Source organism: Artemia sp. Qi Xiang Cuo, chromosome 9 (genome assembly GCF_049724085.1).
Source record: "Artemia sp. Qi Xiang Cuo chromosome 9, ASM4972408v1, whole genome shotgun sequence".
Classification (NCBI taxonomy): Eukaryota; Metazoa; Arthropoda; class Branchiopoda; order Anostraca; family Artemiidae; genus Artemia; species Artemia sp. Qi Xiang Cuo.
Genome location: NC_142802.1, coordinates 40,813,194 through 40,825,940, shown reverse-complemented (window position 1 = coordinate 40,825,940; position 12,747 = coordinate 40,813,194). Strand labels below are relative to the sequence as shown.

The 12,747-nt window shown below is 36.5% G+C and overlaps 1 protein-coding gene across 1 annotated transcript in view; it reads left to right on the top strand.

Moving 5' to 3' along the window:
* The window catches only part of cos (kinesin-like protein costa), a 171,491-nt gene that overhangs the window by 91,783 nt on the left and 66,961 nt on the right, over nucleotides 1-12,747 (top strand). The window contains exons 17-18 of the mRNA XM_089094032.1: nucleotides 2,269-2,436; nucleotides 9,076-9,354. Coding sequence (XP_088950158.1) covers nucleotides 2,269-2,436; nucleotides 9,076-9,354 — 447 coding nt within the window. The remainder of the gene's footprint in view (nucleotides 1-2,268; nucleotides 2,437-9,075; nucleotides 9,355-12,747) is intronic.

Sequence of the window (12,747 nt, the reverse complement as noted above, 5' to 3'; positions counted from 1 at the left end):
TCTGATTAAAACCCAACCCCCGAGAAGAGATGGGAGACATTTAAAACTGTGATGACTTAGACTGCTTTTGAGATCCTAGGCCGAGAAAAAAACACACGACAGCACTGGATTACCGCTAGGACCCTGTCAATAGTCGGTGAGCGAAGACAAAAGATGAGCGGCCCTAAAGAAGAAACAAAAGAGCTGCGCAGACAGGTAAAACGCTCTGTCCGTCTGGACCGCCGCCAAATGTGGGAAGATGCTACCGTGTCGTCAGAGAAAGCAGCACGCTCACATGATACCCGCAAGCTTTACCAGATCCTGAAAGAGTCCGTTGGTAAGAAAGCTGCTGTCTCAGAAATAGTCAAAGACAGATCAGGAAAAATCATCAGTTGTCAGAAGGAGCGCTTAGCAAGATGGAAGGATCACTTTCAGATGCTCCTAAACCCATCCCCATCATCCGCCCCTGATGCTTTCCCACCTGCCGTTTCTCAAGAACCCTACGACGTCGAGCTGGATACACCGACCAGAGCCGAAAAACTAAAAGCGATCAAGACCCTGAAGAACCACAAAGCCCCAGGTGAAGACGGCCTCCCCCGGAAGTGTACAAACAATGCCCTGAGGTCACTGCTGAACAGCTCCATGGCATTCTCGAAGAAGTGTTGAGGACCAATTCTGTCCCAAAGGATTGGAAGACATCAGACATTCTCCCCTTTTATAAGAAAGGAGATAAAACCGAATGCAAAAATTACCGTGGAATAAGTCTTATAGACATTGCGGTCAAAATATTCGGGATCATACTCTTGAACCGCTTCAAAAGGGCAAGGGAGGAAAGAACCCGAGAAAATCAAGCCGGCTTTCGGCCAGGTAGAGGCTGTACTGATAATATCTTCGTCTTTTGCCTCATTATCCAGCAGTTTGAAAGGTACAATCTACCCCTGATCTTGATGTTCCTAGACTTCATTGCCGCCTTCGACTCTGTCACTCGCCAGAAACTTTGGAAGATCCTAGAGAATGAAAGAATGCCGCTGAAGTTTGTTGAACTGATGAAGGCATACTATGACGCGTCAGTGAGCCGAGTTCGAGTCTATGGCGAAGAAACTGAAGAATTCCTGGTTGAGTTCGGAGTAAAACAAGGGTGTGTCCTCTCTCCGACTCTGTTCAATTATTACGTCGATTGGGTGCTTGAAAATGCACTGTCGTCCTATCCAGGAGTTCAGATTGGACAGAATCTTTCACTGACTGACCTTGATTATGCAGATGATGTTGGCCTCCTGTCAGACCCTGCAGAAGCTCAAAACATGCTTGACAACGTGGTGGCCTGGGCAGACCTGATCGGCTTGAAAGTCAGCACAGAGAAAACGAAATTCATGGCTATTAACCACGACACAGGACCATTCACACTAACTGTCAATCAAGTTCAGCTGGAAAAAGTCAACTGTTTCACATACTTAGGCTCCCAAATATGTATTGACGGATCCTCCGACGCTGATATCCAACAGAGAATACAGAAAGCGCAGACAGTCTTTGCCTCCCTTCGGAAACCCTTATGGAATCGCCGCGAAGTTAGTGTCCGAACAAAAGTGCGAATCTACATGGCACTAGTCCGCACCGTTCTCCTTTACGGATGCGAAACATGGTCGGTAAAACTACAGCATGAGAATACGCTGAAGGTGTTTGAGCATACCTGTCTGCGAAGAATTCTCAGAATACAGCTGCGTGACCGTATCTCCAGCACGGATCTACGTCGAATGTGCAATATTCAGAGAGATGTTGCGCTCACTATTAAAGAACGCCGTTTGAAATGGTTGGGCCATGTTTTTACGGAAGCCACCAGAATACTTGCCTCGCCAAATACTTCTAGTCGAGCCTATTTGCTCCTGGAAGAGACGCCAAGGAGGACAGAGGAAAAACTGGTGGAACCTGGCCAAATCAGACCTTGAACCTATCGGGGGATTCAGAAAGTTCGGACACACATGGTCAACTCAGTGGCTTGCTTTTGCAGAGCAGCTGGCAGAAGATCGCTCAACATGGTCCAAGAAGGTCTCCAAGATCATCGATGCCGGGCGAGGTGGAAACGCCTGATTCCCGCCACAAGCAAAGTAAAGTAGTATAAAGGCAAATCTATTAGTAGCTATTAAACGTTGCCAAGAACCTTTTGTTGTTTTTTTATGCGGTCGCTTCTGACGGAAGACGGTGAATTTTGCTGAGCACAAGTGACCAACCAATGTTCCCATACGAATTTTGACCTCAACTGGAACCTAGCCTAATAGTATTTTTTTTTACCAGGAATGTGAGAAGTCGTCACATATGTCTTTGACAAAGTCAGTGCAGACAGATAACGGCGACTCCGAGCGCGTAGGACAAGATGAGCTGAGATATGAAATCAGAAAGCTTAGAAAGGCAAGGGACTCACTTATGATGGGCAAACAACAATTAGACGAAGTTAGACATTTGGTAATTATATATTTATTTATTTTTTATTATAGACATGCTCAGCACTAGTGGTCTGTAATCTCTTATCCAAAAACTCAAAAACTTTAAGATGAGAGTAATTTTGTTTCAGCACATTTTCACTAATAGATTGATAATTAAGAAATTTTTTAAGCGTCAGACCACTTCAGTCCTGAGTTTGGTACATTATCAACAAGCATCTGATTCTGCTGATAGAAATGCTTTGTGAAGTTCCTATCGTTTTATGGTTCACCGGATGTGTAAGTCAAAGTGATTAATAATATGAATGAGAGTAGTGTTGCTGCGGTTAAGTTAGAAATGAGACAAGTAGTTGGCTCGGTGTGGAATCAGGGTTACGTTTCCCCTAATTGATAGGAATAGCTTTGATGTACTTAGTCCTAAGAAACACAGTAAATGATTGTATCAATCAGTGTGACAAAACTCTCCTAGATTTAGATTATCTAGATGAGTTGTCTCCTAGATATAAAATGACAGCAAAATTAATGAAATTTTGGAGATTTTGAGTCATTGACATTTGAAATTTGGGTCATTGACAAAATGGACACATAATCTAGTCATTGAAATTTGGGTCATTGACAAAATGGACACATAATCTAGTCATGTTAAAAAACGTCAGGTCTGGTTGAGTTAAAAAAAAGTAAAGAAATTTCGTACAACGTATGGTTTGTTAGGAAAAGGTAAAGTGCAACTTGACAATTATGCATTAAGAAAGTCTCATGACTCTAAGTTTGCAACGCATGTCTTTTCTACAACTCCACTTTGGAATTTTTCTTTTCCGAATAGAGAAGAAACAAAGAAGGGTTCAATTTTACCGGTATGCCAAATTTGTTGTGGTATCTCAATGAGGTTCCGTAATTCATGCATGAGTAAAATACTATGTTTTGACATAGCGTCCTACAATGCATGATCCATAAAAACTTTGCTTTCGGAACTATAACAGTTTTTTTTCAATTTGATATAATTTAGCTGGAAAAAAATAATTCTTTTTGTATCACTGAAAATTCTTCAAACTTCAGAGCGTCTACTCATCACCGTTTCATGATCCTCATATTGAAAAAAGTTTATAAATTTTATTTCTTATTGTCTATTTTTTATATATTTCCCTCAAAATCGAGGAGTATATAAAATACATAAATGAAATTGAAAAAAAAGGAAAAAAAATCTTCAACAAATGAAACAAAGCATTGATTTGAAATAGGCTTAATAACATAACTGAATAAAATATGTTAAAAAAATAGAACAATATTTAAATTCTGGAAAAGAGAGAAAAGGTTGTGCATGAACAGAATATTTTCAGACTTAGGATAAAAATTATTTATCTTAATCCTAACTAATTCCTACGGCTCCTTAATTTTAAATCCCTAAACTAATTCAATGTTATATAAACAATTTTGAAAACCGAGTAAACATTTACAAAATTTTAACTAGCAAACGCGAATTGAAAAAAAAATCGCATATTTTGAAATCTTGAAAAAGAAGGAAAGGATAGAGAACATGCGGAAGGGCAACTGCAATAAAAAGAAAGCCTAAAAAATTACGAGGATAGATATCACGAAGCCGTATTATTGAGCCAAAAGCTTTTCTAATTTTTAATGAATATTGAAAATTAGCATCGACTTCCAATCTTGAGCTGAAGCACAATAAGGTAACCCCAGATACGAAACAGTATCAGAAACCGGAAATGAAGTACTCCCGTTGCAAATTAGTTCAGCTCGTTTATTGCCATTGATGGGAAAACATTTACATTTTCTAACACTGATAGAAAGGGTATTAAGCTTGTAGACAGACAATGAAGACACTCCGTCAAACATATGTTAAACGTAAAGGCTAAGGGGATAAAACTCAACCTTGTCTAACTCCACAACCAACAGAAATTGGATTAGAAAAAGAATCAGAAGTGTATGCGGCAATGATTATCCCGTGCCCTGAATACCAGGATTTAAGAACTCTAACCATAGAAAGGGAATCTCACAAGTAAACAGAGCCAAAAGAGCAGAAGCATGCGAAATATTGTCAAAGGCATCTTTTATATCAATTAAAAATGTATAAAGCAGAGCCAGAAGACTCTGACTCATTAATTATTGCATCAAGTGTTGTATGGGTATCACATCTAGACCCCGACGCCGCGCCGGCGGATCGACCGAACGCCGCCGACGAAACGCCCGGTCGACCGCTGCCTAAGTGTCACAACGCCACCACCGGCAGAGGCGGCGGCGTTCGGTCGACTTTAAGTTAATTTTTCAGCAATTCTTTATTGCGTCAACCGCAAAGTCGGAGCTTTTCCTTCTCGTGTGGTTTAGTATTTCTATTTTCCTGATTAGAAATCAAGCAGGGCTTGCACTATCCCCGAATTTTTGGGTATTTTTGGGTATCATTCGTAGTCAAGAATTTTATTTTCAAGTTGAATAGAATTATAGAACGTATTTACTACTATACAGCTTCAGCCTTCAGTTGGATTTTGAAATTGACAGCCTACAAATTGTTTCTACAACTGAATTGTAAGTTTGCAGATTTTTTTTTTTTAGTTTTTTAGATAATATTTTCATAATGTTTAGTACTCATTTTTTGAACGCCTTATAAAAAATACAATCTTCTTTATGAAACATTTTTACCCCGCCCCCCCCCCCCCACACACACAAACAAAAAAACTTCAATTGAGACAAAATTTAGCTATAGACTAAGCTATGTACAAGGTTGGGGAATTAAAGATTGAAACGGAAGTTACTCCAAAAATATGATTCATAAATAAATTGTAAATTGTTGCCTATAGGGGGGGGGGGGGGATAAGGGGCTATCATTTTCAAATAATAATACCATTTTTTTATTGAAAGCAGGGATACCAAAAAGATAAATATTTTTTTCATTTAAAGTGGAGACGGAAGAAAATGATATCAAATTCCCTGGGAAACCATTGAAATATTTTGATAGACCCAGGGTCCATTGGGACTTGTTCCTTGTCTTGGGTATTTTGCGATTTCTCATAGGCTACTGGCCTAATTTGACTTTTGTGTGTGCTCCCTTTTAATGAGATTCTTTGGATCTTATTGAATGCCACGGTGAATCTATGACTCAGTTTTCTATCAATTTGATATATATCTGAGTAATTTCGACATTTTTTTTTGTTGTCTTTGTACCCCTATACTCATACCCTCAATTTTTTTTTTCAAGGAACACTATGCTGTTTAACGTTATTTTGCGTGTTTGTTTGAACCATATTAAGTAAATTATTTTTCTAATGTAAAGCTGAGACGGTATCCTATCCAGGTGGCATCCAGAGGGGGGGTAGGGAGGTATTATATTTAAATGATAATATCTCGAAATTTTTATGGAAAGCAGGGATGCCAAAAAGTTAATTTTTTTTTAATTTATAGCAGAGACGACATCCTATCAAGGTGCTATCCAGAGGGCGGGGGGGGGGGGGGTAGTGAGGTATAATATTTAAATGGAAATACTTCGATTTTTTTTTAAGCAGGGATGCCAATAAGTTATTTTTTATTATTTATTTAAAGCAGAGACGGTATCCTATCAAGATGGTATCCAGAAGAGGGGGGCATAGGGAGGTATTATATTTAAGTGATAGTACCTTGATTTTTTTTATATTGAAAGCAGGGATGCCAAAATGTTGAAAAGTTGACAAAAATTAACAAGACTTTCGTGAGTTATATAGTTATATAAAACTTGTATAGTTTTATCGTCCAAAGGGAAAGGGACATATGCGTCCAACCCGTTTTTTTTCTTATTGATGAAACGGGTTTACTTTGAAAACATTCATTCATAAGTACCAGGCAGATTCACACTAAAACGAGTTGGTGTGACGAAAGCGATATCGACATCCCCACCTAACGTTGCGCTTGAGTGACAATGGCGCCCTTGGTCCAGTGCCCAAGTTGCATTAAAAAGCCAGGTCATTATAAAAGCTTTCCACTTGGGAGGCAGAAGGAAGAGTCTTTGACAGCCTTATGACCTCAGGGTATTAGATGTTGCTACGTTCTTGCGTATCGTAAAGTGGTTTAAAAAACTCGATCACCCCACAAATGACTACCAAAAATATGCACAAATATAACAAATGTAACATTTGGAATATTATAACACTTTTTTCAAAGCTTTGAAGAAAAGCAAAAAAGGCTAACTAACTACGCTTGAAAGCTATTTTAAAAAGAAACTCTTTGGGGATTTCCATGGATATCACCATAGCAGAAGCTTTGAGCCTGGGTGGGGATCAAAGAGGAGTCTTTGAGTATTTTGACCACAGGTGACTTATTGTTGCGACTTTCTTAAATTTAGTAATTTTTGTGACCATTTGGAAATCAAAGCTTAAACTCAATAACTGATACTAAGTGTCCTAACATTTTGCTTGGGTTAAAAGTGACGAATTAGGAAGAAAATCTCAACATCTTCCTGGAGCTACTTCAGTCTGCATATTATTTCATTTATTTACATTTAAAAAGGATGAGCTTTTCATTTTTTACCTAAGAAAATAGCTGGCACTTCATTTTTCTTCATACCGAATAAAAAGTGTTTTTTGTTTCATTGTAATTGAAGTGTTCTCATGTGAAGTGTTCATCATGTAGTTTTCAATTTGATAAATTTAATCCTTTTAGATGCAGTTTATAATTTGGAATGAATCCCAAAAAGAAAAAATGAATAACATCCAAAAGAGCAGCCAAAATCAATAAAAAAGCAGCAGTTCAGCCTTAGCCTACATGACATATATTCTATAAAGAAGCCAAAAAAAAAAAATTTAAATGCTTTTTTTTTAAATTGTTATTAAAAACCAGTTTTTAATACAAGAAGGCTTTTTAGGAATCCAAAAGAGAAAAAAAAAAAAAAAACAATTAATATCAAAGTCGCCCATTTGAACTGTTTTAAAGGTGACAAAACAGATATAGGCAATGGGCATTATGAAAAAATTAAGCTTCTAAGTTCAAAGTTATATTCAAAGTTTTTACCCAGATAACTGACGCATTTTGTGATACAGCAATTGAAGTTTTGTATGCAGTAATGCTCGATGAAAAAAAAACCTACTAATTTTGATAATTATTTATGTTAAGAATACATAGCTAATAGATGCTTCAACTACTCGTATTATGCAAGGCTTCTGAAACGCCACAGCCATTTCGTTTCTACCAGATTTCTACTTCTCTTGATGAATAACAAAGAAGACCAGTTTCCAGCCAGCGACTTGTGAATTTTTGAACTCATAAATAGGCTCGAATCTGTTGTAAATTTAAGCTGTGATTTGAGAAAGACTGATGAAAACATTAATGTTTGCGGTCAACATTGATCGCGCCGGCGACATCTTACCGGCGGGGCGCTGTTTTGGCCCCGCCGCCGCTGGTCTTCCCTCATAGGTGCGGCGCCGGGGTCTAATCACATCCCATTCCTGTTTTGAAGCCTGCTTGATTAAGACCAACATCCAAATGCTCAAAAAGATCCTTGACACACAATTCAAAAAGCTCGCCAATTATAGATAGATATTCCAGACACTGGGATATAAATTACCGCCCCAACCCTAAAAAATGAAGGAACATTACCAGACTTGAGGATAAGATTAGAAAAGGTCAAAAGAAGAAGAAGAAAAGAAGATGGAGCCAATTGGACAGGATTTGAGAGAAATCCATCTTCATTTTTAAAAGATTGTGGTTTTAATTTACGACATACGCCCAATGAAGAATCAAATCAAATAGAAAAATCATGCGAATTGAAAGAACCATTCAAAATATGAGCAACCTACGGAAGTCTGAAACTTCTTCACTCCTTATTTCTGTCATGTACTCCTTATTTGCTTTCCAATCTTGTACGTTTCTTTATTAAGATAGGAAATGGGTTAGTAGTACTTACATAAACCTCCGAACTAGTCTTATTAACAGACTCGCCTCGTTTGCGCTAATTCAATATTTGGATTATTTTAATACCCTTCTAGGTGAGCATAGAAAGCGCTAATTAAATATTGCGCTAATTAAAAATTTTTATTATTTTAATACCCTTTTACGAGAGCATAGAAAGTATGTGGGGGCAAAGGAAAAGAAAACAAAATTTATCTTCGCTTTACTAAAAAAAATTTTGAGAGAAGGTAAAATAAATATTGAGTAGATGTTCCGAAAGCTTCATTGTATAATAGCCGACACAAAAAGTGGTCATAAGGGTTGACGGAATTTATTATGGCAAGTGAAGCTGCACCATCTAGGTACATCTTAGTAGTCACCGGCGTGCAAGGCCAAGAGGTGAGCTGAAATTCAAAAAAGAAGTATCTCAGCAGTAATATTTTGAGATCGATCGAGTCTTACACATTTGCTATTTTGGTAGGGCAATGTAAAATGGAATCGTGTTTTTTTTCTCTTTTTTTTCCTGCCCCTAATTTACCGGAATACTATGTCTCTACTACATTTTATTTTATCATTCATTGTTATTTAAAAGCTGGTTGATACTTCAAGTCAGAATTAAAATTATTTTAGAAAATTTTCATGTGTTTTTTGCACATTCTGCTTTTGATGAACTTGAAATATATTACATATGCAACCAGTAAAATCTTTGACCCACCAGTTTAGCATTAGAGTTTTACCCCTTTAACATAAGCGTCACATATTTAACCTATTTCATTAATTTCAAATTAATTTTTAGGATGGTCAGTTAGACTCCTTGGAAGAGAGGCGATGGATAGAATATGATGAAGCAATAGAGGCTGTTGACTGGGCAATTGAGCATAAGAATCAATTGATTTGCAATGCAGAGATGCAAGAAAATACATTGGAAGATTTGACATGCGATGAAAGTTTACTTGCCCGTCTTAATCGTCTTTCAATTGGAGAAATCAGGAAATTATTTACTAAATACTTTCGGAAAGTAGTTGAACTAAGGGAAGGATGTAGAAAGTTAGAACAGCAAGTTGTTGAACTTGAAGTAAGCTTACGAAATTCTCTATTTTTAAATAGAATATTGGGGTTTTCTCACAATCACATTGCAAGTAGCAGTTTTGGTTTCATTCTGTTCCACAAAATCCAGTGAAAAAAGGAAGCTAAACTGGGTGTACTCGTGTGGGTTTTTAGCACATTTAAAAACACCATTTGTCTGTAATAGGCAGAGTCTGGAACTTTATTTTGGATGCAGGGAAAATTGACAAAACACAAAAAAAAACTATTCTAATGAGGCTTATGATTACAGGAGTCCTTAGAGGAAGATCAAGTCGATTTCTTACAAGCCAAACATGCTCTTGTGTTTCTCCTGTGTGGATCGAAGCAACCTGATTATAGAGCTACCATTCCACTCAGGGGAATTTCATGTACTTCTTTTAGGAACTATCTGAGATTAATCAATCTAATGTATTATCTAAATGTTTAATCCTCAATCCTGTTGTTAGATAAAAATTGTTCTCACTAGCTCTTGGATCGGATCTCATGGTTCTAAAGACCTTGGCTGAAATCATCACAAGCCGTGAATTTCTAGTTAATGTGTACTCATTAACTCCCTAGAAACACCAAATTCTGTAAGAATCTTCAAGTAAAAATTCATAGCTCTGTCATGTGCGTTGAGATTTATTTCAAGGGGGAGATAATTTTTAGTGGGTATAAATTCTACAGGCTTTTATAGAGCAAAAATGTCAAAACTATTAGATTATGTAAGAGGTCACGCCTCCTAACATTATAGAATTTATATGGGATAAGTCATTTCAACTTCATTTATGTTTCGTCCTCTTTTTATATTGAGCCTTTAATAAGGCTGGAAATGCTCGAAAATAATCATGTAATATGCATCAATTTTCTTACTTGATTTTTCTATTATGTCCCCATAAGGATCCCTAAACAAACATGAGCCGAAATGTTTATTTTGTCATTCCACGCTAACCAGTGATTCTAACACCGTTGCCACGTAATGTTACTTTTTGGGTAAATAGTGCTATATTCGATGGGTAGCTGGATAGAAACTTTGGTATCGTACCCATCACCGCCTCAACTTTGCTAAAAAAAATAAAAAGAATAGCTACCAAAAATTCTCAGGAAGTCCTCCCCCTCCCTCCTTGGAAAATATTATGTAATATACCCCTCAGTCCAAGATTTTCACTATGCATACCTTTGGAAATAGACAATAACTTAATGCAATCTGTATAACTACAGAGAACTACATGGAATTATAGCTGTTTTGAAGCGTTCACTAATAAAAATGTTTACTCATTCGAATTTTTGGTGACCCAAATAGAGTAAATTGTTTTACTACCCTTTACTTTTTTTCTATTGGGGTACGGTAAAATCCTTCTTATTTACATAAGAGTTACATTTTTTTTTCCATATCAGAGGCAATGCTCTAGCTTAGCTTGTAGTCAACAGCAACAATTAGTTCAGTCAAAAGTGACTGCTATGTTTATGAATTTGAAAGCTCTACTGTCCCTTTTTAGGAGCTGAAAGTCATTGGAGTGCAACCAGGTCCCCGTCCTGTGCCCCTTTTTTCTACCCCCCCCCCCCCTCTGGAAACCTCCGGTTATTTCTATTCAAAATGTTAAGATAACCATTTTGTTCAGAATAGTCTGACGGCTCAGTATAATATGTTCATGGGGATGGCATGATTCCCACACCCCGTGGGGCAAGGGCCATAAATAATATAAAAGGCGGCATTGTTGAAACATTCGTTTTGAATTGGAATGGGGTCTTGTTTGATGTTGGGTGTGTGACTGAATCGAACCTTTCAGGAATCAAGTTTCGGGAATCAACGTAAGGTTTTTTACATCATCGATACTCGGTTTGTTTTGCTTCAGTTCAAATGTTGAAAAATGTTGCTTTGCCGTCTGGCAAAAATTGTTTTTAGAAATAGAAAAGTTTGATTTTGGTTGCCAAAAACTAATAATGAAGATCAAGCTGTACACCTATGTCAATGGAAATGTAAATAGCTCTTAATACTCGTAATAACTCGTGAATATATAATAAACAGCTTATAATAGCCCGATGGTACATATCACTAAAGTTAAGAAGAAAATTGATTCTATTTTCTCTAGATCGTCTGAGAAATCGATGGCATTGTTGACAAGTTGTTCTTGGCTTAAGGTCAAATTAATTATTTCTGGAAATGTATTTTAATAGGATGTTTTACTTTCTAATTTTAGATTAAATAATTTTGTTTACTACAAACCTGAAAGCAGATAGAAACAAATGCTCCTATAAAACGGTCTTGCAACCGGGTACTAAGATAATTAAGGAAAAAAAGGACGGTGTTCAACTTCAGCGTTATTATCCTTATTTTCCTTACTTATGCTATTGCCCAAAACTAAGGATTCTTGTTACTATTTTTCACCAATTTAGAAAATTCATTACACCAAATGCCTCATTAAGCGAGGCGTTGAGGAGGAGACAGCTACTTTCATATACGGAATAATTTCTGTTCGTTTCAAGTTTTAATGTCGCTCCTTACTTTATTGATTATATCTGTATCTGATTATTTCTAGTACCTGAACATTTTTTTACTTTCAAAATAAAAATGACAAAGATTATTCCAACAATACGTGAAAAAAAATTGTACACGTCTTTTTTACTCGTGTTTCTAGCGCCTGATAAAATTTACCGCCTGCTGTCACTGTCTCTCCCTAAACCTATTTGAGTCCGGAAAATAATCAGAAGCGAGCATAGGAAATATAACTCACTTTATTGACCAACGTGTCGAATCCAACATCAGCTTATATGAACCTTACTGAAGTCTTTGATGAACTAACTAAAAGACGTACATATACAAAAGAGGTAGACTCTTCTCTTTCGCTAACTAATGTCGTTATAACTATACAAAATTTTTGCCATAAAATTTTTTGTATTTCTCGCTGTATTTCTAAGAACCAGCTTTATTGCCTAGTTTCTGAGATTAAATCAATGTTACTAGTTTTAAAATGCGTCATGTAAAAGCTAATATTTCCTTGTTTTGCCCCAAACATAAAACCTAAAACCTAAATGTTATTATTTAACATTATTTAAATTTTTTAAATTGTAGCATATACAAGTTAGGGCTGCGTTAATTTGCTTAAATATGTAAAATGTATTAATGCTTTCATATGTTCTTGACAGTGAAAACAATTTGATTCAACGACTATTACCAACTGGTTGCCCTGTAATACATAACTAACAATTAAAAACTATTAAAACAATTAAAAATACTTAACTAACAATTATGCCGTCAATAGGATATTGTGTCGGGGTTTTTTAAGCCCCTAAGAAATATGGGAAAACACTACTTAGTCAATTTTTTTCAACGTAAGATTTCATCTTTATTTTCTTTGAATTTATTACACATGGTTATTTCTAATATCTCAACATTTTTTTT